The 24,694-nt window shown below is 46.3% G+C and overlaps 2 protein-coding genes across 8 annotated transcripts; one reads left to right on the forward strand and one right to left on the reverse strand.

The window, feature by feature from the left end:
- Window positions 1-14: 14 nt before the first annotated feature.
- MGAT1 (alpha-1,3-mannosyl-glycoprotein 2-beta-N-acetylglucosaminyltransferase) lies at window positions 15-20,327 on the forward strand. Of its 7 annotated transcripts, none has more exons than XM_039224996.1 (3): window positions 15-101; window positions 1,209-1,643; window positions 17,725-20,327. In XM_039224996.1, the coding sequence occupies exon 3, from the start codon at window positions 17,851-17,853 to the stop codon at window positions 19,192-19,194; it is 1,344 nt and encodes a 447-aa protein (XP_039080927.1). In that variant the 5' UTR covers window positions 15-101; window positions 1,209-1,643; window positions 17,725-17,850; the 3' UTR covers window positions 19,195-20,327. The 7 variants fall into 7 exon arrangements, with proteins under 7 accessions (XP_039080927.1, XP_039080926.1, XP_039080924.1 ...); XM_039224995.1 differs by having other exon boundaries at window positions 31-104; XM_039224993.1 differs by lacking the exon at window positions 15-101 and adding an exon at window positions 323-417.
- Window positions 6,090-8,933, reverse strand: LOC120226823. The gene is made up of 3 exons (XM_039224991.1): window positions 8,872-8,933; window positions 6,768-7,353; window positions 6,090-6,144 (listed from the first exon to the last, which is right to left on the reverse strand). Exons 1-3 carry the CDS (start codon window positions 8,931-8,933, stop codon window positions 6,133-6,135), a joined length of 660 nt encoding a protein of 219 aa, XP_039080922.1. The 3' UTR covers window positions 6,090-6,132.
- Window positions 20,328-24,694: the final 4,367 nt, after the last annotated feature.

The raw sequence follows: 24,694 nt of genomic DNA on the forward strand, positions 1-24,694 counted from the left end.
CAGACTTGGTCCTGCTCACACCTCGTCTTCAGTCCTGTGGACAGTGACTGCAAAACAGCTTCAAACCCTGCAGACCAACATCCCGCGCTCCCGTGGTGGCGGTGGTGATGGGCGGGAGCAAGGGGGGTGTGGTGGAAGATAAGGCGGGATGAGGGGAGGTGGCAGTTGCCTTCCGCTCACTTCCGGAGGACGGGCGGAAGTGGCTGAGGCGGATGGTGGGAGGGGGGAAAAGGAGCGCGAGGGGAGGGCCTGGCCGCCGGGGGTCGAGGGGGTGGGGCCTGGGGCGGCTTTTGGGACCCATCCTGGGGCCGGGACTCAAATCTTGGGAGGGCAGCGGCTTCGTGCTGAGACCGGGCGGGAGGGATCTAGGTAACAACTAAGCGCAGACAGGGCGAGGGTCGTCCGAGCGGCAGAGAGGTGGGTGTCAGAGTCTAGAGAGGGTCGCGGTGTCACTCCCTTCCTCATTGAACGAGGAGCACTGGGTTCCGTGAAGAAGGGTGGGAGGAGTTAAATTTGGGTTGAGGAGGGGGGGTCATGTGAACGCCACGCCCCTACAGGAAGGAAGGGTGTGTGTGTGTGTGTGTGTGTGTGTGTGTGTGTGTGTGTACACGTACGTATGTGTTTAGTAATAAATTTAGAAGGGAGGGGGGCGACCGGTGTGTCTGTGTGTTTAAAATAAACTTAGAATAGAGGGGGCAACGCGGGTGGGCTTCCGGACTGCGAAATTGGAACACTGTGCAGCTATTGCTGGCACGACTCAGGCCTCTGTTCCAGGAGAGTGCTCTCAGTGGCCTCGGGAAGGAGTTTGACTGAGATTGGGAATTCCATCCCTGGCACAGTTTTGGAAGCAGGAGGGGAGGTGAGGGTGAAGAGAAAGGAGCAAAGAATGCATGTGGAAAATGCCAGCATCTAGGTCTGGAATGGATTTAGTTCATTCAGGGAGAGCTGGACGATGAAAACACTGAACACTTTAAGAAGCTTGGGGGATGTAGGAGATTAGTGTGTGGTAATAACAAGACCAGGAGATGGGAAGAGGATGTTCTTTTCTGTAGGTCTTAGAAGTCTACATGCACTGTTAGTGCTTTTGATATTTTAATGATAGAGCAGAGTAAAGGAAACTAATCTAGGTAAGGGGTTTTAGGAATCCATTTGGGCATATAATAGATTAGCTTAATCTATCATGTTTATAATGTTTAAATATTCCACAGGTTAACACTGAAATCAGCCTTCTGGCCATGCTGGTTCTATGGCCAGTTTCTTCTCATGAATCCCAGCAGAAGACAGAAAGGCCACTCCTCACAGTGGATGACTTCTCTTTCATGAGCAAGAGATGGGATAGAACCTGGGATCTGCCCAACACCAGGCTCTGGTCTTAATAAACCAGCTGAATGAAGGAATGTAACAAACCTGTGGGAGGGACAGTGAACCCTGCAGTGGGGGGGGAGGGGCCTGGACATACCCCTTCCCCCCCAGGCTCCGCCCCTTCAGAGTCCACTCAGCCATGGACTTTGGACCTGGATAACAGAAGAGAAGCTGCACTTTTGTTTTCGGTGTATCTGGTTTGGGATTCAAAGTTTTTGAAATGGAGTACTAGAAGAGAGTTTGATGACCTCCAGGGGAGCAGCTGAGAGAAGAGAAGAAAGGTAAGGTCCTTGTCTTGCTTCCCACTTGTGTCTTACTGCTTTTGTGCAGAAAATGTTCAGTGCGACAAGTCTGGGGATGCTGCCATTTATGAAGTGCCTGATGAGAACTCTTACTCTGTTGGGTACAGAGGAAGCTTCACCTTTCACTCTCTTAGAGTGCAGAATTGTTCCCAGCCTCTCTTTACCCAGGCAGAAGGAGTACCTTGTAAAAGGTTGTAGGCAATAGCAATTGTGAAGTTAGGCCCAGGAGAACATGAAAAGGATTTCAGCTTCTGAAGAGAGACTTGATTAGATTGTCTATAGGGGTCTTTCGAACACTGAGTCAACACATTTTGGGCTAAATAACACTCTAGAAAGAATCACCCAGGCAGAGGCAGGCTACTGTGTTTTGGGGAGCTAATTGAATAGAATTGCCTTTGAGGGGGAGGGTAGAAAATGGTCTAGATAACTTCCTAAGTTGTCTTTCTCTCTTCTCCCCCTATAAGGGAGTTTAGACCATGAAACCTCATGCAGACAGAGAGGGACAGAACACAGGCTCGAGATCAGTTGGATTTTTGTTCTAGCTCTTTCTTTCTTAGTGTGCAACCCTAGATAATATTGGTTTAAGCTCTGTCAGTGTTCTATTCACCTGCAAGATGGAGATAAGTAATTTTAAGGTCCCTTACAGGTTTTTACAGGGAGCAAATAAAATGATAGATTTTGGAAAGTATCCAGGGCCATGTACTTATGAAACAATACCATTGGCATTGCTTGATAATGCTTGTGTAATTGTTATATACAAAAAAACCTCTGACTTAGGGGTTCTGTTCTTTTATTGAATTAGTGTACTGGTAAAAGCCTTGGATATCCTCAGTTAAAAGCCTGCCCTGAATTTGTCTCATCCTGTTGCTCTTAATACCTGGGATCATCAAGTGGCTGAAAAGGTGATTGAGGGATTCTGGCCCTCAGGGTTCTCCACACTTAAGACAAGTGTGCCTCTTTGAGGTAGCAGATTAAAGAGGGGTGGAGGAAAGCGAAGTCTCAAGGGGCAAGTGTGTGGTTAGGAGACTGAGCCCCATTTCTTGGAGTAAGTACTGGGCCTTTTCTTCTTTTGCCATATTCTGTTTTTTTCTCCTCTTTTTTTTTTTAAAGAAGATATGGTTTCCCACTTTATTTTATTATTTTTTTTAAAGTTTATTTTTTGTGAGAGAGAGACAGCATCAGCAGGGGAGGGACAGAGAGTGAGGGAGAAAGAGAATTCCAAGCAGGCTCTGTTCTGTCAGCATGGAACCCAGAAGCGGGGCTCAGTCCCATGAACTGTGAGATCATGACCTGAATGGTGAACAAAAGTGGCCACTTAATTGACTGAGCCAGTTAGGTGCCCCTCTCCTGCTCATTTAGATGACAGTTTTTTTTTTCAGACTGTTATCTCTTAGCCCTTTATATTTTTGCAGGCTCCATTCCCAGTTAAAGCAAACCTGTTCATAATTACCTTCTTACCTCCTTCCCACTCCTACCTTGAATTCCAGTTTATCTATGCGAAGATACCTGTTTTTCACAGTGACAGCAAACAGGAGATGTGTTGGGGAATTTTGATAGATATTGGGGTACAATGGCCTGGGTGCAGAGCAGAAAGCTTGGCTTCTAGCACCTCTTTGCTTCTTACTGCCTGTGTAACACCTAGACCACATTCATTGGGAGCTGGAGGCAATAACTAAGTTCATTTGCAAGCTGAAAATTCTGTATTTATGAGTTAGTTTCTTTTTTCCTGTCCTTTCTTTCTTGCCTCCCTTCCCCCAGTAGTGAAGTTGTTCCTTCTCTGGGGCATCCCCTTTCAGGCCAAGCTTCGACTTTAGAAGGTCTGGATTTCAGGGTGGCATATCACCTCCTTCAGCTTGGCCCATCAAATTCCTGATGCCAGTCTTTGCAAGGGATATGTGGTCCCAGGAAGCGTTTGCAGCCCTCATCTTACCTGGAAGGCCTGTGAGTGCTTCCAAACACTTAAAGGACCACAGAGTCATGCTGTATATGTAGTGACGTTATGTGAAGTGTCTAGGCTATTGTGTCAATTTTCCATCACTGAATTGTTGTGAGGAAGAGAGAGCAGGGATTATTTCCCCAGTTTGATATGTAAAGGGAAGCTGCAGAAGTCCTGAGCACAAAGAGCTTGTCTAATTGTGGAGAGGCGGACACTGTAATTGCCTGCCCAGTGCTGTGCTGCTTTTACAGCATCTGACCTGACAAGGGCCATCTGGATTATGCTGCAAACCTTCAGGGAGGGGAATTCAGCCCCCTGTCAGACAGCCTCTCTGGTAAGACATTTCTTCCCTAGACTGAGCCAAAACGCCTCTTCCCTGTCATTTCCACCTAAAACACTAGTCCTGTGCTCTGCCTGATCCTTTCTTGAGACAGTCCTCTTAAGACAGCCATCGGCCTTCTCACAGGGATACCAGGGTGCCAGGACCAGTGATAGACTTAACTAAAAGTTGTGTATGTGTTTTAACTGAATTTATTTATATCATTCTGTCTTCCAAAAGGAATTGTATGTGGCTAACCAAAAGTTCCATTTCACAGACATTGCTGACTGGTCATTGATCTTGATAAGCTGTGTTTTTAGGCCTCCATGGGGAATGGGGATGTTATGAGAATGGGAAATGGAAAAATAGACACAACACTGATTTATAACTTTGATTTTTTCTTCTTCAGATGGTTTCCAGCAAAGATCTGCCTTAAGTTGAGCATGATCAATTCTTTCCAAATTGTAAATAGTTTCAGGGTATCTTAGGCATGGTTTCTGGGAGAGAAGTTGGAATAATTTTCACTTCCTTCTCTTTATCTCTCCAGTCCTCTTTTGGAGGTAGTGGGGGTGGGCAGGAGACCGTATTTTCCCTTCTAACTCTAATCCTGTGACCGGATTTTCTGATTTCTTCCATTTTCAGATATTCAAATCTCATTTTCATTCCCAGAATCCAGGCACCTATCTCCTTATTTCTGCCCTTTATCTTCCTCATAGTACCTCCTCATGAAATGTCCATCAAAAGCCCTGGGCCTCTCTTCCCAGGTCAACTTGGCATTTACCACCCTGGCTTCTTGCCTCTCATACCAAATGTTTTCTCTTACTTCCATCCAAGAATTCAGCCCATCCCAGTTCTCTAACTAGGCTCTTTCTGCTTGAGACAGTCCTTTCGCAGTGGAATTTCTACCCTAGGATCTTCCTGTGAGCCTTGGAATTTCAACAAAGGACAGTAGTCATTGAGTGAGAGCTATGGTGTACAAACAGTTCCCCATCCTTTTCCCCATTGAACTGCCTTAGATAAAGAAGAATTCTTGTTAGAGGTGGGAATGTGACATCTCATGGACTGGTTGGTCTGCTCTACCTTTCAGCATCCCACTATGTCCTTCGTCCTGGAGGGTGATTTTAGCTTCTGATATCTTGGATCTGTAAACCAGTGTTTCCCAACTTTTTACACTTTTAGGAATTATCCTTTTCCTTCTTTCTTTGACATGGAGTGTGAGTGTGTAGGCCTTCCATATCCCCCAACTCCCTTCATGAGGAAAGTAAAAAGAGAGGGCAGAGATGCAGAGACAGTGGCTGCTGGCTGGCACATGGGCATGGGCTTGCATTTCCTACCATGGTCCATAAAATCAGCTCAGCTGGAAAGCTTAGACATACACACACACACACACACGTATGTGTCCAGCCTCTGAGGTGTCAGCTCTTTTCTCACTTTGCTCCTTCAGGCTAGGCTCCAACTGGTTCTACCAGGAATTCCCTCCTGCCCCACTGTGCACTTGTCATGTTGGACACACAGCCATCTCAGAGCAATGGAGCATGAGAGGAAGGAATGAGTGCCAGCTTTGGAGGCAAGGATGCCTAGGTCTAAAACCTGGCCATGCCCCTCACTAGGTCTTGTGACTGTCAGCCGGTTGGCACTTACCCTTAAGATTCACACTCCTGATCTATAGAATGGAATGATTAATGTACACGCTTCAGAGCTGCTGGAAGGGTCATGCATGTGGAGGCCTCTGTGCAGTTGGTTTATTTCCTCAGCCCCAGGCAGGGGGTGCCTTTAGGGCATGCCCCGCCTTGTTGTTTCTCTAGAACCCTGGTAATTCCTGGTTTCATGTAGAAACAAGTTAGTGAGCAAAATCAGTCAGTAACCACACACACTGCTCAGTTCCTGCCTGCTGTGTGCTCTGGAACATAGGAAGGAAGTGGTTGGAGGAAGGGCCTGTTGCCTGCAGAGTGTGTCCTGGTCAGATGATAGGGCTGCCCTGGACTTAGTCCTTTTCAGAAAAGTCATGTGCTTGAGTGGCCAGTAGTTCTTAGTTCCCCACCCTCACTTTCCAGGGTCAGATACAGACATTAAAGGCTCTTCCAGGGTAGTCCCTCACCCCTTTCACAGGGCTACCACAAAATCCTGTGATTAAGTCCTTTACTCCTTAGGTCTGATGGTTCTTACCCCAAGGACAAGTCTGTCTTTGCTCTTCTACTCAGAACGAACAGCTCTCATTCCCCCACCTCGAAAGGAAAAAAAACAACAAAATGTTAGAAAACAAACAACAGCTGGCCCTCTTCTGCTTTTGGCAGCAGGTGTTTCCTCTCTGGCTTCCTTTTTGGCATACTGGTTTTTGTTCTCACAGCCTTGCGCCCTGTGGCCTATTGCCTCCGACTTCTTCTTCCCGGAAGCTAGTGTTGAGCAGGTTGCTGAGAGCTGGCCCCAGACCCTTGGCCTTGGATTTGGTGAATGCACCTAAGGGGTGCCCGGCCTGCGTCAGCCGGGCTTTCCCCATCAACTCCATGACCCTCCAGGCCCAGGGGCTGGCAAGGGGAAGACTCGAGACGTCTCCACTGGAGGGGTTTGAAGGTGTGGGTGGGGTCGGGTATCAGACCCAGGGGATTGCGATTGGGAGTAGGGAAGGGCCCTGTGGTAACAGATGCCAACACAGAGCCTCCTGAAGTTCAGAACCTCGGAAAACTTGGCGTACTCAGCCATCAAGTTCAGAGGAAACCCAGTATAATTACTAAGAGTCGGGCGGAGGAGGCGGGCCCGGGAAGAAGGGGCCCCTGGCGAGTGAGGCGGCCGGTCCCTCCCCTCGGCCCTCCCCGTCCCGCCCTTCCCGGGGAAGGGCCACGTTGCTAACCGGGCGGGCGGGTCCGGCGCCTGTAGGAAGGGCCAGCTGGGAGGAAGGCGCCGGCATCCGCGGGAGCGCCTGGAACGCGCCGGGGCACCGGGCTTGTTCCCGCGCCCCGGGGCGGTCCAGGCTCACGGCCGGGAAGTTGGAAGGACCTGGTGAGTAGCGGCCTGAAACGTCGGCGTCCGTACGCTCTGAGGCTTGTCCCAGGGAGGGCATGAGGGTCCAGCTGACGGAGGCCCCGCGGGAGCGGAGAGGGCATTTCCAGGGGTTCAGGTCCCGGCTTGAGAAGCTGCCCCTCTCCGAGCACTTCGTGTCTCCCGACAGCCCAGAGAGGCCGGGCTCCCTGCCCGGGAGCCTCCTAGAAGACTTGGCCCGGTCTGCCCCGGTTCCGGCCGCGCACCCCTCCCTCGCCGGGAAGTCGAACTCCTCCTTCTGCTCTCGGAATCCCGGGCCTCCAGCTGTTGGAGGGACGTCGGGCGGGCTGGCGGGAGGGAGGCCGTTGTGAAACTTCTCCTTAGGGCGCTGCGTGGGTGCGCGGCCAGAGAGGGTAGGGTTGTTGCGGAGGGTTTGGGGAGCGGCAGTGGGAGGTGGCCTTTCCCCAAAACCCGCCCAGCGTCCTTTTCTCTAGTTACTAGGTTTCTTTCTCCTCAGCCTCCAGGAAGAATTGACACAATGTGAAACTACGTAAACTGGAAAGAAAACTTTTTCCTCCTGTTAGCTAACGTGTGTGGAGTTGGGGCCTATGGAGCAGAGGGGCCCTGTGTTTATACTGAACGGTAAGCTCCAGGGTGAGGCCCCACCGTGGCTAACCCTTGCTCTTGTGGCGGGTTTAATTACTCTTTGCTTTAGGTCATCCCCGCAAGAGTGATCCAGCTTTATTTTATGTCGTTCGTAATAGTTTTCAGACCAAGGAGCCTTTTTTCTCTTAGATGCTTACATACCCTGAGTTGGCCTCTCATTGTGAATCACCCCTGTCTGACCCCATTATTGGAGACCATTGAGCTCTCCTGGATTCCTGCTTCTGCGTCCTTCTCTCAGAGTTAGTAAGCATTGTAGTTATGTTTAACCTCGGATGGCATATGTGACAGGTTAAACCCATTTCCTGTTTGGGACATTGGGGAACTTGTCATTGTCCTTTTCATCACTAGAAACCAGGGAACGTGGAGAAGATCCAAATCAATTCTATCCGTTTTCAAATATGGGAACCAAGGCACAAGTGGGTCAAGTGACTTGCTCAAGGTTACCTGGTTTCCCAGGCCCTCGTGCTTTTTGCTACACCAACATCATACTTCCTTTTAGTGTTTTCTTTTTCAGGATGAATAACCTGCACCCCTTCCTCCTAGGTCTTCTTCTCTAAGCTCTTGAATTATTTAGTGTATCTTCTCTGACTTCTTTTCATTTCTTGTGAAATTATGGAGCCTTATACGTGATGCAGGAGTCTAGCAGAGGCCTCATAGTGAACAAGAAAGTCATTCAGTTAGGTCTCCATATTTGTGGTGTATTCTATCCTTTGGATTTTTTAGGCAGTCCTTTTTAGCATACTAAGCAAGACAAGATGGGAAAGCCTGTCAACATTCTTTCAACTTCCATAGTTATTTTAATCTAAGTATGACTTCTCCATTATTGCTCACAAAGAGAAGTTGACTATCTGGTGTTCTGCTGTTTAAAAAATTTATTTGCCAGGGACGCCTGGGGAGCTCAGTTGGTTAAACGTCCAACTTCGGCTCAGGTCATGATCTCACAGTTCGTGGGTTCAGGCCCTGCATCGGGCTCAGTGCTGACAGCTCAGAGCCTGGAGCCTGCTTCAGATTCTGTGTCTCCCTCTCTCTTTGATCCTCCCCTGTTTGCTCTCGCTCTCTCTCTCTCTCTCTCTCTCTCTCTTTCTCAGAAATAAAACGTTAAAAATTAAATTTTTTTTTTTTTTTTTTTTTTTTTTTGCCAGAGATCAGGGACTGGGTGCAGAATACCATAGAATCAGAGTGTTAGAAAGGGATCTTACAGCTTCCAGACAGTCCTTCAGTGGAAGAAATAGACCCACAGGGGTTAGTGGGACCTTCTCATAGTCTCCTGAGGGTTTTGGCTGAGGGTTTTATATACCCAAAATGCTCACTCCTCATCTTCCACCACAGTGCAGATGTCTTTGTATTTGGTGGTAGGGATAAGCTGTGTCATTTGGCTAAAGGAGTGTAAAAACTCTAGCAAATCAAAACTAGTTTTGAATTCTGTGCCTTTCAGGCAATGTCATTAATAACAGAACCTCAGGAACTTGGGTCAGGGTTAAGGACTATTGTTCTATTTTAGAAAAGGAAGGTTGTATTTTCCCAAAATGGTCACTCCATAAATATCCCATTCCACTTATTACAATTGGACTTTATTCTCTATCCAACAGTGGTGGGATCTGTGGTTTTCTCCCTTTGAGTGTGCAGGCACTCAGGATTCCTTGCAGGCAAATGTCATTAATAAGGCAGAAGTGATCCAAGGCTGGATCATGAAAAGGATACAGCCTCACCTGGTTACTCTCTCTTTCTTGGAACACTCATCTTTGGAACCCAGCCATTAAGTTCAGAGGAAACCCAGGCCACATGAAGAGGCCACGTGGAGGTGTTGCAGCCAGCACTTCAGCTAAGCATGCTAACGTCAACCTGCAGACATATGACAGCCTTTAAGTGGGAGTCTAGCCCCCATATTTTTTAATCTTCCAGTTGAGGTCCCAGACATCTTGGAGTAGAGACAGGTCATCTCTCTGTCCTTCACTGTCCAAATTCCTGACCTGTTGAAACTGTGAGAGAGAGTAAATTATGGCTATTGATTTAAGCCATTAAATGTATTTATTCAGGGGTGTCTGGGTGGCTCAGTCGGTTAAGTGTCCGACTTCGGCTCAGGTCATGATCTCACGACTCTGTGGGTTCGAGCCCCGTGTTGGGCTCTGTGTTGACAGCTACCTCAGAGCCTGGAGCCTGCTTCAGATTCTGTATCTCCCTCTCTCTCTGTCCCTCCCTTGCTCACACTCTTGTGCTCTCTCTCTCTCTCTCTCAGAAATAAATAAAACATTAAAAAAAATGTTTTTATTCAACAATAGCTACCAATAAGGAAAGGAATATGAGTTGAGGCAAGCCCTTAGATTTTGGACTTGGGGCAAGAGCACAGAGGACAGGAGGAACACTTGACCGTGCTTATCAAGGCTATTTAGATTCTCTTTTACTCATTATTTCAGGTACTTCTTGCTATATGACAAATCATGTCAAAATTTTAAGGCTTAAAACAACAGAATCATTTTATTCCTATATTAGCTATGTGGTTCTTGCTCATGGTCTTTTATGCAGTTGAAGTCAGATGTGGCTAGGGCTGGGATCATCTGAAAGGCTTCCTCCCATATCTACCTAGTAGTTGATACTTGCTGTCAGCTAAAACTTTAGTTTGGGTTGTGAGCTGGAGTGTCCATGTGGCTTGGGCTTCCTCTAACCATTGTGGCTGCATTCAAAGAGCAGACATTTCAAGAGCAACAGGTGGAAACTGTATTGCCTTTCATGTATGAAAGTTTTGCAAATCATGTATGGTTCTTCCTCCATAGTCACAGATCAAACAGAGGGAACATAGACCCCACCTCCCCCACCTCTAGTAGGAGGAATGGCATTATAGCTTTTGTAAGAAGAGCATGAGATTTGTGGTGATCATCTTTGGAAAATGTAATCCTTCACTCTTGTGCTGCTGGTTTGGTCTTCTTTTTCCCCAATTTAGCTAATAATGCAAGCAGTCCTCCATCTAACCACTTGAACTTCATACATGTGAAGCATGTATACATAAGCATGTATATACAATATACAATATACATATATATACAATTGTATATACAATATACAAGCATTGTAATAGGCTTAGAGGTCATAGAGACTTCTTCCTAAGGAGTAAGGTGAGAGACCTGTAAGCACAGCCACAGATTCTATTACAGTGTGGAGGGGAGAAACAGAAGGTGTGGAGAGAATGTGGTGTGAGTGTAGTTGTGGGAAAGCCTGGCTGGCTCTGCCTGGGATGTTATGGATGTGTGCTTGCAGTGGGGCCATAGGTAATGTTTCAGGATGAAGAACAGGTGGAGCAAAGACTGCAACAGCATACAAGTGTACTCTTTGAGGGAAATAAGTGGCACCCTAAAGCCGGGTGTGGGGTTCATAGGGTTAGGGGTTGGAGGTGAGATTGAAAAAAGGATGTTTGAGTTAATTTATTGTGAAGGCCTTGCATGTCATAATGAATTTGAGTTTTATTCTGTGGGTAGGGGTAGCTTCTGATGGTTTTTGAGGCAAGTTAGTGTTGTAACCAGGTGTTCACTTTAAGAAGGATGCTCTGTTTTTGGAAGGTTGCTTAGAGGGAAGTGAGATTAGCAATGGGTAGACTAACTGAGAAGCTATATCAAGAGTTTGGGCTTAAAACAGTATTTCATAAGGAAAGAGGGTTCAATTTAAAGGGTCTGTGGGCTTGAAATGGAACTATGGCAGTGAATGAGTGTCTCTTACATTTTTTAATTCTGAAATGCTTGGGCTGGATATGTTTCAGAATTCAGGATTTTTTTTTTGTGGATTTTAAAAAAGATGATATGCATTTATGATGTAGTATAAAATGTGGAACAGCATACCATAATCCAACATTTCTGTGGCAAAATGTATAAATAGCCTCACTAAATGGGATAAAGAAATGCAATAGTCTTACATTAGATCACATCAGATTTCAACAAAGATTTTACTGCCACATGAGTGTAGAAAACTTCAATTTTTCAATGCTTTTTGGGCTTGGGAATAGCAGTTAAGGAATTGTGGGTGAGTGACATCCACACAAAATTCACTTTTTAGGTCATTGGCAAATCTCTTGATGGTCAGAGATGCTAGCACAGCCTTGGCTCCGGTTGGGGAGCTGGTCCCATCCTTGAATATCTTGTAGCTGAGGGAACTTGACAGATCTTAAGAGGTTGCACTGATGTCAATGATTGTGAAGGGGTGGTAGACTTCATATTGTCTGACCAACCTTCCCTGGCAGAGACATGAGTCAGAACACACCAAGTGAAGGAGAAAAGGAAGATCAGACCAGTCATACAGGCATTTGCAAAGGCCCTGAGGCAAGCTTAGATGTTTGTAGCCCAGAAAAATGTAGTAGAGTGGAGTAAAGAGAGCCAGCCAGCTAGAGAGGGAACAGAGGAATAACTGGCTAGCATTTATGTCACAGCTGGGCACTGTTCTAAATACTTGATGCAGATTTGTTTATCTCACCCAGTCCTTATGGCAACCCAGTGATTGATTTCCATCTTATTATTACTATTTCCATCTTAGAGATAAGAAGATTGAGTTTTAGAGATGTGAAAAAACGTGGGGTGGTGCCACACATTGCCCTGAGCTGTTTGGCTTGCCCTTGTTACTCCTGATGGTAGGACTGAGAGCAGCACTTCCTGGATGAGTGTGTGGGCTTGCTGGCTAAAGGCTGGGCTGGCCTTTGGGGCTTTTTCAACCCTCAGGCCCAGCCAGCTGCTGGGGAGTGCAGGTGCTTGTGTATACACACACCGTTCATTAACTTCCATATAGAGCAGAGGATCCTGTCCTGGACAGTATGTGGGGAAGCAGTAGGAAACTGCTCTGGGACTCTGGATGAGTGTGTAGAGAAGCAGTGGTTCCTGGGAATAGGAGTATTGTGTTCTCTTTTGGAAAGAGGAACAAGTTCTATTTCACAATTTAGAAAAAATGGTCATGGTCTGTGAACTAAGGCCTAAGTGCTAAGATAGAGCCCTGGACTGGGGTGGGACAGCTGTTTTCTGTGGGCTCTCCAGCCACTCTTAATGTTTATAGATTTGGTAAGAATCCAGTCCTCTGAGGGACTGTGAAAACTGCTTTGATCTGTAAGGCTTAGAAGGATAGGTGAGGGGAGACCTCTGGAAGTGGATGTGGGCCACCTAATTCCCAATGTCTGGAGAAGAGTGAAGACTTTTACATGTCATCTGCAGGGTTTTGAGGATGGCATCCCTTGGGGTTTTGCCACCAGTCCAAGAGCTTGCTGGTCTGAGGTGGCTCATGGATAAGTCAGAGATGGGTCTGCTCCTCCAGCCTTGAGGCAGCATTTCAAATGATGGAATTCAGTCTCTTTTCCTTCCTCCATTCCTTTATCTAAAAACTTTTCCTGCCCGATCAGTTCGGAGGCAGGAATTTGGGGATAGGGAATCCTGGCCATGAGATTGGAGGGAAAGTTCCAACTTCCCAACATGGACTGCATTGGAAGGAGCAGCGAAGAAGAAACTGGAAATCTGTGGTCTCTCTCTTCGAGGAAACCCTGATTTGTATATGAGCATGACAACATGTACAATAAAACGGAAATGGACCTGAGTGCTCTGAGAAGACTGGTGCTCTGGAGTTGTGGGGATGGGTGGTTTCTCAGAGCACAGCATGTGGTGGTGGTGCTGGCAGGGGCTGGGGTAGTCCCCCCAGGAGGAAAACAGAATCTAGGTTCCTTTAGAGACCTTTCAGGATCAATACTTTGGTCCTTTAACAGTGCACCTGCCTGCTTAAGAGCCCAGAAGTGCAGAAATGAGATCTGGAATCTGAGATTTTGATAGCTGTGAGGCAGAGGCTAACTGGCAGAGCAGTAGGGCACAAGAGGGCACATACCTGAAGCTTTAGAGTGTGAAGGGTGTAGACCAGAAGTGGGAAGGCTAGGGACAGAGTTGCATGGTCCATAATGGCAGCTGTCTGGGAATTGGAGGGTGTGGTAGATTCTTTCAAATAGTGGGTTCTGGTAGAGTGAGAGGGTTGGTGGAACCGTGCTTTTTTTTGTAAGATGCGTGTCCCAGTCCCTTTCCAGAGCCTGGCAGACAGCAGGTGTACGATGCATGTCATTGAATGACTACGGAGTTAAGGACAAAGGGATTATTTCAGTTGCCCCTACTGATGTGCCTAACTTGGGCCATATTGGACAAAGCTAGTCAGACCTGTGGGCCATGTCCTCATAACGATTTTAAGAAACTTTATTTGGAAATAATTTCAAACTTAAAAAAAGGTGCAAAAGTTAAAATGGTATAAGGCCACTCTTAGTCCCTTTACTCAGATTCACCTACTAGCATTTTGATGCATTTGGGCGTGTTCTCTCTCTCTCTCTCTCTCTCTCTGTATGTGATATTTTTGTTGTGAACCATTTGAGAAGTTGAATCTATCTTGTCTCTCTACTCCTAATTACTTCAGTCTAAATTACCTAAGAATTGGGGTATTATTTTCCATAAGCACAGTGTGGCTATCAGTCTGTCAACACTGATACTTTAACTGTCTATATTCCAATTTTGTCATTTAACCCAATAATCTGTCTATTTTTTTTTTTTTTTTTTTTTTTTTTTTTAAGGAAAGGGGTTCCTGGGTGGCTCAGTCAGTTAAGTGTCTGACTCTGCTCAGGTCGTTATCTCGCAGTTTGTGAGTTCGAGCCCCACACAGGGCTCTGTGCTGACAGCTCAGAGCCTGGAGCCTGCTTCGGATTCTGTGTCTCTCTTTCTCTCTGCCTCTCCCCTGCTCATGCTCTGTCTCTCTTTGTCTGTCAATAATAAATAAACATTAAAAAACTTTAAAAATCTTTAAAGAATAAAGAAAATGTTTTATTGAGATATAAATGACATAGAGTAACTACATCCATGCCCCCAAAGTTTCCTGTTGTTCCTTTGTGATCCCTCCCCTCAGTGTCCTCACTGCCTCCATGCCTAGGCAACCACTGATCTGCTTTCTGCCACTACAGATTACTTTATATTTTCTTGAGATTTATATAAGTAGAATCAATGTATGTGCTCTTTTTTTTGGTCATTCACATATCACATAGTTATCACATATCACTACTGATACAACACATTCATGTGTTAACATTAACATTCATGTGTTATGTGTATCAGTAGTTTATTCCTTCTTATTGCATATTATTCCATTATTCAGGTAAGCCACAATTTATTTATCCATATCCTTCTGCTGATGAGCCTTTGGGGTTTACTCAGTTTTTGGTGATTATGAATAAAGCTGCATAAACATTCCAGATAATTTCTGTATGGACATGTGTTTTTATTTCTCTTGACTCTGTGTCTAAGAGTGGACTTGGTGGTATGGTTACTCTTCTGTTTAGCATTTTAACAAACTGCCAGAATGCTATAAAAGGACATTAGTTCCATACCTCACACCATATTAAAAAATTAACTCAAAATGAACCATAAACCTAAATGTAAAACCTAAAACTATAAAACCTAAAAAAGAAAACATAGGGAAAGATACTTTTGGTTTGTGCAAAGATTTCTTAGATACAATGCCAATAGCATAATCCACAAAAGATAAAAACCCCTGATAACTAAGTATCATTAAAGTTAAGAACTTGTGGGATTTTTTTTTAATGTTTTATTTATTTCTGAGAGAGAGAGAGAGAGATAGCGTGAGGAGGGGAGGGGCAGAGAGAGAGGGAGACACAGAATCCGAAACAGCCTCCAGGCTCTGAGCTGTCAGCACAGAGCTGGATGCGGGGCTGGAACCCACGAACCCAGAGATCATGACCTGAACTGAAGTCGGACGCTCAACCGACTGAGCCACCCAGGTGCCCTGAACTTGTGTTTTTCAACTGACAGTAGAGATTAGGACAAGGGTTTGAATTTTTGTGTCTAATGGGTGAGAAATTCTTGGTATAGTTTAATTTGCATTTTTCTTGTTATAAGTGAACTTGAATATCTTTTCATATGTGTAAGGACCATTTCAGTATCTTTTTGTGAGTTGCCCTTGTCTTAAAGACAAAGAGTTTTGACTTTTTACCTCCTCAGTTTAAAAGTTCTTTGTCTCTTCAGGGTATTGGCTTTTTATTTGTATATTTGTATGTATACTGCAAATATTCTTCTCCAGTTTGTCTTTTGACTTGGTTAATGGTGTTTTTATCATGCAGAAATGTTTTATTACTACATCCTGATTTCGAATCATACTTTCCCTGTACCAAGGTTATAAAGGAATTGACCCTTATTTTCTTCTAGCACTTGTATAGTTCTATTTTTTATATTTATATCTCTAATCCATTTGGAAGTTATTATTTTGCACAGATGTAATTTTATTTTTCCAAGTAGCTACAGAGTTGTTACAACACTCTTAATAAGACATTTTTTTTGGCTTAGTAATTTTATTTTTTTTATTTTTTATTTTTTTTTACAAATAGTTTATTGTCAAGTTGGTTTCCATACAACACCCAGTCCTCATCCCCACAAGTGCCCTCCTCCATACCCATCACCCCCCCCCCTCCCCAACACCCATCAGTCCTCAGTTTGTTCTGGACATTCAAGAGTCTTATGGTTTGCCTCTCTCCCCCTCCCCCACTGTTTCCCCCCTTCTTCTCCCTCACAGTCCTCCATTAAGTTCCTCCTAATCCTCCTATACATGCAAACATATGGTATTTGTCTCTGCCTGCCTGACTCATTTCACTCAGCATAACACCCTCAAGGTCCATCCATGTTGCTACACATTGGCCTAGTAATTTTATTATTATTATTATTATTTTTTACAAATAGTTTGTCAAGTTGGTTTCTATATAACACCCAGTGCTCATCCCCACAAGTGCCCTCCTCCATGCCCATCTCCCCCCTCCCCCCCAACACCCATCAGTCCTTAGTTTGTTCTCAGCATTCAAGAGTCTTTCATGGTTTGCCTCTCTCCCTTTCCCCCACCATTTACCCCTTCTTCTCCCCCATGATCCTCCATTAAGTTCCTCCTAATCCTCCTATATGTGCAAACATATGGTATTTGTCCTTTACTGCCTGACTTATTTCGCTCAGCATAACCCCCTCAAGGTTCATCCATGTTGCTACACATGGCCAGATTTCATTCTTTCCCATTGCCCTGTAGTGTCCCAGTAATTTTAAATATCACCTGCATCATATATTAGGTTTCCACATGTTTTGGGGTCTATTTCTGTAGTTTAAATTGTATTCCTTTGGATAATCTATTTACCTACTAGCATCACATAGTTCTAATTATAGAAGCTTTGTAATATGTAATATTTAAATGGCTGGTAGGGCTAATCCCTCTTTATACCTCATTTTCATTATTTTCTAAATGACCTTGTTATGTTTACTTTTTTTCATATGAAGTTTAGTGTCAGTTTGTCTGGCTCCTAGAAAATTTATTTTTACTCAGATTTTTGATGATGTTGAGGTGTCATAACTAAGAACAAGGAATATTTAAATCCTCTTGTGTCATTCAGGACCTATCATCTTGTTCATGTAGGTTTCTTGATTAGTTTATTATTTTCATGGCTATTGTAAATAGAGTTTTCTCATCCATTGTTTCTTCTAATGAGTTATTATTTGTGGATCTGAAGTTTTGGTTTTTGCATGTTTATTTTTATACCCTGCTATTTTGCTCAGTTCTTCAGTTGTTTGGGGTGGTTTTATCATTCATTTTCTTAGTTTTCCAGGCATATTCTTACAGTATCAATAAATAGAAATAGTCATGCTTCTTTTTCCACCTTTGCCTTTTTCTTCTGTAGCCCATTCACACTGGCTGATTCCTCTAATGTTAGTCATATATATAGGGTGTTGACTCTAGTCCAGAGGTGTGATATTAGAGTTTTTAAATCAGTAATCTTTGAGCATTTTGATTTGAGGAATGAGAGGCAGATGGTCTCACCTCTACCCCTGCCCCTAAACTCTGGAAGATGGAAGATGCCAGGTATTGAAGGGAGAGTGGCGTTCCCTTGGTTCCTCTTTGACAACATCACTCTCTACTTTCCCTTCAAACCATATTGCTTTTCTGAGGACTCCTTTTGGAGTGAGGAGAGTATGTTGTCCTGTCCCATTCATCCCAGATTAGGAGATGGCAGCTCTTTTCTAAGAGAGCTCAGGGGTCCACCTCCTGGCCTCCCTCCTCTCCCATCCCCCATTCTCCCCCCTAGGACAGCCCCATGCGTTTGTGATGAAGATTGGTTTTCTCTGTCTTCTCAGGTGCATGGCTGCTTCCTCTGAATCCCGAGGCCCAGAAAAAGCATCCCTAGAGCTGTGGAAGTGAACTAGGCAAGCCAAGGGCAGCCTTGAGCCCCACCCTTGCCTGCCACCCCCTCGGGGGCCAGGATGCTGAAGAAGCAGTCTGCAGGGCTTGTGCTGTGGGGCGCCATCCTCTTTGTGGCCTGGAATGCCCTGCTGCTGCTTTTCTTCTGGACACGCCCAGCGCCTGGCAGGCTGCCTTCTGACAGTTCTCTGGATGATGACCCCGCCAGCCTCACCCGGGAGGTGATCCGCCTGGCCGAGGATGCGCAGGTGGAGTTGGAGCGGCAGAGGGGGCTGCTGCAGCAGATCAGGGAGCATCATGTTCGGTGGAGCCAGAGGTGGAGGGTGCCCACTGCTGCCCCACCCGTCCCACCACGTGTGCCTGTATCCTCACCACCAGCCGTGATCCCTATCTTGGTCATTGCCTGTGACCGTAGCACTGTCCGGCGCTGCCTGGACAAGCTGCTGCATTACCGGCCCTCAGCTGAGCACTTCCCCATAATTGTCAGCCAGGACTGCGGGCACGAGGAGACAGCCCAGGTCATAGCCTCCTATGGCAGTGCTGTCACACATATCCGGCAGCCCGACCTGAGCAACATTGCTGTGCCCCCTGACCACCGCAAGTTCCAGGGCTACTACAAGATTGCACGGCACTACCGCTGGGCACTGGGACAGGTCTTCCATAGGTTCAAGTTCCCAGCGGCTGTGGTGGTGGAGGATGACCTGGAGGTGGCACCGGACTTCTTCGAGTACTTCCAGGCCACCTACCCGCTGCTGAGGGCTGACCCCTCCCTCTGGTGTGTGTCTGCCTGGAATGACAATGGCAAGGAACAGATGGTGGACTCGAGCAAGCCAGAGCTGCTCTACCGCACAGACTTCTTTCCTGGCCTGGGCTGGCTGCTCTTGGCTGAGCTCTGGGCTGAGCTGGAGCCTAAGTGGCCCAGGGCCTTCTGGGACGACTGGATGCGCAGGCCTGAGCAGCGGCAGGGCCGGGCCTGCGTGCGACCTGAAATCTCCAGAACGATGACCTTTGGCCGCAAGGGTGTGAGCCACGGACAGTTCTTTGACCAGCACCTCAAGTTCATCAAGCTGAACCAGCACTTCGTGCCCTTCACCCAGCTGGACCTGTCATATCTGCGGCAGGAGACCTATGACCGAGATTTCCTTGCCCGTGTCTATGGGGCTCCCCTGCTGCAGGTGGAGAAAGTGAGGACCAGTGAGCAGAATGAACTGGGGGAGGTGCGGGTGCAGTACACGGGCAGGGACAGCTTCAAGGCCTTTGCCAAGGCCCTGGGCGTCATGGATGACCTCAAGTCTGGTGTCCCTAGGGCTGGCTACCGGGGCATCGTCAGCTTCCTGTTCCGGGGCCGCCGTGTCCACTTGGCCCCTCCACAGACCTGGGATGGCTATGATCCTAGCTGGAATTAGTGGTGCCTGCCTGTCCCTCCTGGGCTCCTTCCTTCCCATATCATGGGTTGAGATGGGACTGTGTCCTTGGACTCCATTGCCCTCTCTGTGTATCTCTCTTGGGTACATTTATCTTTTTTTTTTTCTTCTTTCTTTTTTTGAATTGCATTCAAGAGCACAGGATAAGATGAGGGTTTTCTCCCATTCTCAAGAAGGTTAAATCAGGGGAAATTTCCTGGGGTATGTTGGGCGTATTAAGCAAGAAACCACTGTGTGGTAGGGAAACACTTGGGCGTGTTGGAGACAGACTTCCATGTTCCAGGTTTTCTCCTAGAGCATCTGCAGAGAGGTCAGCAACTTCAGCTCTCTTGACCAGCTCTCTTTCCCCTGTCCCGGGTCTTCCAGCCAGGGTGTGAGCTCACCTCCTATACCTGCTCCCCACCCCTACTGTCCCCCAATTTGAGGGGTTGCTGGGTTATTTGAAAAGGGGACTTATCTGTGGCCAAAGTGAGACTAACCAAAGGGGTTTCATCATCAAAGTCTGGATGGAGCTGTTAGGCTTTCAGGGTTTACTGCCACCTGTTCATACTTCTCTTCTACCCTTCTTCTTATCCCTGACCTCCTCTCTGCTCTTCTCTCCTTGCAGCTTAGCAGTTTGTGATTCTAATTTGAGAACATGAAAGGAGAAAGCAAGACTTCTCAGTTCATCTGCAGAAGTTGGGGTAAAGGTGGTAGGGGAAGCCTTGGTGTGCTGGGACATACCTCCCTCATCTTGCCTCAAAGAAACAGACTCTGGTCCTGGTCCTGGTCTTTTTAAAAATTGATCCCTTGTTGCTCTAGGAGGTTTCATGCCGGCTTTGTGGAAGAGACATTAGGTCCTTGTGTCCTTTCCCCCTTGGGTTTGGTGCACAGGCTCCTCCCTAAAGGTGGTGGCTTCTGGTGGCCTTCCCAGGGTGAGGTAGAACAGCCAAAACAGATGGCTCCTGCTTCCTCCCCCGTCCCCGGAGCATTCCCTTGTCTGATCAGATTAGGATGAGGATGGCAGGTTGGAGAGCAATGTGTGTGTTTTTGCCTCTGGCCTGACCTCAGTTCTTGGAAGAAAGTTGAAGCTACAGAATTATTTTCAAAAATAAAGGCTGAATTGTCCAAAAAAACCTGTGTATGTGTGTTTATGTGTCCTAGAACAGGAGGAGGGGGTGGAGAGGTGAAGACTAGAAGGAGGAAAAAGAAGGGAAAACAGGGACTGAGGGAAGGGCTGGTTGGGCAAGAGGAAGTGGATCAGCTAAAGGAAGGAAAGCAGATGACTGGACAACAAGAGCTGTGGGAGGGCTGGGTGTGAAAGAAAGGCCAGGCATGGAGGTGGAGAGGGTCTGAGGCTACTGTCCCCTTGCTGCTAATATCTGGATTGGGCTGTGAACCTTTGGTGGTTTTGGGCTTGCTGTCAGCCTGAAGGCCTGGCTTGAGAGAACGCTGGCAGTCCCTGACAGTGGGTGCTGTGTGCTGGGTACCCCTCTGGGAGCATGCATTTGCCGGGCATCCTCCTGACCCTGAACTCCGGATCACAGAGCCGATACCAGGTAAGCTCTGACAGTGGCACTCAAGAGTCCTGACCATGATCCCAGTGAGAATGTCTTTTACTGCCACCTCCAACACACATGTATCACTAACTGGTAAACGTTTCCTGAAACTTATGCGTAATACATTCTGAGAGTTTCTGTTCTCCAGTATTTTTGTTAATTACTCATTAGTGAGTTTGAAAACCTGAGTAGGTGACTTTGCTAACTCTGGAGCTTCACATGTGAGCTGTGGAGTGAGTAGGGTCACCTGGGCACAAAGAGAGCAACTCCAGCCTGGTCTTTCCTAAGACCAGGAGTGTGCTATGGCAACCAGGGTCAGACATTCATTTTAAACTTTCAGATGTTTGTAGAACTAGTTTTATCTTACCATGTGCTCCTAGATAGATTATATAACCCTGTTTTGGGGTAGAGAGCTGCTCATTATCCATGATTTGCAGATAGGAAAAGAGGACCAGTGCAGCACCGGATCCTGCCTGACACAGCATGTTGGCTGTCAAACTCCATGTTCTTAGCACTAAATGTATTAAACAGTTACTCACCAAGCAGCTTGTTCTGATCGCTCTGTGATTAATATCAAGTCATTTAATCCTCAAAGCAATTGTGGGTGGGAAGAACTCCTGTTTTAGAGGTGATGAAATGGGCACATAGAGATTCCCTTGCTCCAAGTCACCCAACTGGTCGGGGTGGAGTGGTGGATTTGACTGGGGCCTATGCTGTTAACTATCACCTAATACTAGACTGTTCCCTTTCCTTCCTTTACTGCCTTCCTCTAAGCATGTCTCCTCAGGCTCCATTGTACTCTAGTCTCAAGTCCCACAGTGGTAGATGGGGCTGGACTTCTGGCCAAGCAGCACAGTCTGCCTGGGCTGGTAGCACGAGCAGTGGAGGCTTCTGGGAGAGACTGTAGATGAGATGCCACTCTTGAAGATACAGGCTGATTTCTCAGGTTTCTCCTGAAGCAAGGAGAACTTTCAGGGGTCCGTGGTCCTGTTCCTCTTCTAGTCATCTTCAGGAGTGATTCATGTGTGCAGGGCTGCTATCCATTAAGAATCATGATCCTCCTAGAGTACCTGGGTGGCTCAGTTGGTTAAGTGTCTGAGTTTGGCTCAGGTCATGATCTCACAGTTCATGAGTTTGAGCCTCACATCGGGCTCTGCACTGACCATGAGGAGCCTGCTTGGGATTCTCTGTCTGTCTGTCTCTCTCTCCCTCTCTCCCCCTCTCTCCCTCTCTCTGCTCCTCCACTACTCATGCTTTCTCTCTCTCAAAATAAATAAACTTAATAAAAAAGAACCATAATCTTCCTGGGGATGTTACCAAATACAAAATACCATGTATTAAATGTTTCAGGATTAACCTTGAATTCAAAGATTTAAAGGTAATTCCAAAGAGTTCACCCAGCTCATTGCAGCTCCCTTGTCAGGTGGGCCCTCACTGAAACAGCCGGTAGCCGACTGGCAGGGCCAGTGCAGGCTATGCAGGTGGGGGTCTGCCTGAGTGGCATCGTCTCAGCTGCCTATAGAAGTCCTTACAGGGATGCGGTGTGTGTATAGGCCCAGCAGCTGCTTGGACCAAGCCACCACCGCTCTGCGTTGGCCTTGGCATTTCTGCCTCTGCCTGTGACCTATAGTCCTTCCTCCACTTCATGTTATCCTCCTGCTCCTGGTACCTGAAAACCAGCTTCTGCCTTCTCTCCATGAGTCTCCCCTCTACCAGTCTCTTGGACTTTGCTGTTTTTAAATAACATGTTCAGTCAAGAAAATTGTAAAGATCTAATTGGCCTTATTGACTGATTCATGATCAGGCAGCATCCTGTCTAGCAAGTAGAAAGTTCTTAAAGGGCTACAGAAAGGGAAGGTTTTCTTAAGGGCAGGACAAGGAAGTCATAAAAAAAAAAAATTGGAGGGGGGGCAAGGTCACCTTCCTTTGAGGAATAAATGGTCTTATTATTTGGATTATCTCATCAGTGCTGATCAGGAAATTCCAAACTGGTTAAGATTACATTGATGGGGAAGATGGAAATTGCAGTTAGGTTTGGTATTAAGCCCTGTTTGGTCACACGAGATTAGCACAAGTGACTCCACTTTGGATCTATTGTTTACTTTTAACAGCCTTCTCTCTTTTCTGGGTCATCCTGGTAGAATCTCACTTGTGGGGTGAGTCCCCTTCAGGGTAGATAAATGGGTGGTCTCTGACCATGGTCACCCTGGGTTTTCAATTGACCCACCCAGGTGTGTTTCAGAATCCTGCAAGAGCTGAGGGGCAAAGGCTAGGAGTGGGTCATGGGGACCAGGGCACAGTAGAGGACTTAAGAGTGGGAGCTGAGGCTGGGGTCCTGGTTGGACTGGGAGAGTCTGTACTTAATGTTAGATACAATGCCCTTTTAAAATGCAAGGTACAGGGACGCCTGGGTGGCTCAGTCAGTTAAGCGTCTGACTTTGGGCTCAGGTCATGGTCACATGGTTCATGGGTTTGAGCCCCGTGTCAGGCTCTATGCTGACAGCTAGCTCAGAGCCTGGAGCCTGCTTCAGATTCTGTGTCTCCCTCTCTCTCTGACTCTCCCTGCTCACACTGTCTCTCTCTCTCTCTCTCTCTCAGAAATAAATAAAACATTAAAAAAATTTTAATTAAAAAAGAAAGGTATAATTTACTTTTTTTCTAATTATAAAAGCAATACATGTTCATTTCAGAAAATTAGAAAGCAGATAGTAATAAAAACATTCACACTTCCACATTCCCCCTCACCTTTGTTTATATGTACCAGGTTTATTTCTTGCATAAATAAATAAGTGAATAAATAAAAACACTTATTGATCAATAAAACCCATAGAAGTACAGAAATATTAATTGAGCTTTATATGAGTTAAATACATATATACCCTATATATTATTTCATAGCCATGTCAAATATTTACCTTCACCATAATTTTAATAATTTCCCCCTTTTCTTAATCTTTACAAATGCTGGATTTCAGGCTTCATGCCAGGATTTCTGTAGGGGTCAGTGGTTTGCCTCCAGTGGGGCCCTTGAACCTCCATCTGTTCTCCTATCCACCCTCTGTTTAACCTGGGCAAGTCACAGAGAATTTAAACTTGGAGCAGAGGTGAGGAAAGGAGCACCACATCTTTTGTTCTGAGGCAGGAAGAGCAGGCCTGGTGGTTTGGTCCTATCATGTGAAGGATGCGAGCTGGACCAGTCATCTGCCCTGCCAGAGCCTCTTCCTGTGAAGGCAATGTGCCTCCCTTTGGGGTGGTTGTGGAGATTAATATGTGTGAAAGCAACAGTCCAAGTCCTAGAGAAATCTCTGTCTCTGGTGCTCTCTTTGATCCTACCTTATTCTCCCTCCATATGCATCTGGAGGAAGCAGAGTGATATCGGTATAACTGTTGAGACGAAGCAGTCTCGGCAGTCCTGACTGTTACTCTCTCCCACTGTCCCTTCAACTTATTTGAAATCTGGCTCTTCATTCTAAAGTGATAAGACAGTATGTTGAATTTGATTTAGCTGCTTGCAGCAGAAAAGTCTAACCACAGTGCCTTACCTAAGTGAGAGCTAGGTGGTGTAAGGCTGCATGGCACATCCCATGTCTTCTATCTCTCTGTCTCACTCCTTAGCATGATGCTTCCATCCTAGATGTTACTCAGGCTACAGGAGCTCTAGCCATCATGCTTACATTTTAGGCAGGAAGAAATAGGAAGGAAGAAGGGCAAAAGGTGAATTCTTGTTGCAGTGTTCCAGGAAGCCAGCAAACAGACTGATTATAGTTCCCTGGCCAGAACTGGATCACACAGACATACCAGTCTACTGGAAGAAGTAACTATTCAGCAGAATCAAGTTATAATTCCTCTAACTAAGGATAAAGGCAGTGACTGTGTGGGAAATTTCAGGGCTTCTGGCACACCCTGGGTCTGGAATACTGAACTTGTGACGGTGACAGAGAGGA

Source organism: Hyaena hyaena, unplaced genomic scaffold (assembly GCF_003009895.1).
Source record: "Hyaena hyaena isolate Hyena2069 unplaced genomic scaffold, ASM300989v1 scaffold_1841, whole genome shotgun sequence".
NCBI lineage: Eukaryota > Metazoa > Chordata > Mammalia > Carnivora > Hyaenidae > Hyaena > Hyaena hyaena.

Coding starts and splice junctions, on each gene's coding strand:
- LOC120226823 (XM_039224991.1), bottom strand. CDS start 8,933: ATGACACAGCTTATCCCTACCACCAAATACAAAGACATCTGCACTGTG. Junction 7,354..8,871: donor ACTGTGGTGGAAGATGAGGA/GTGAGCATTTTG, acceptor TTTTGGGGAAAG/GCCACCTCCCACTGCCGCTC.
- MGAT1 (XM_039224996.1), top strand. CDS start 17,851: ATGCTGAAGAAGCAGTCTGCAGGGCTTGTGCTGTGGGGCGCCATCCTC.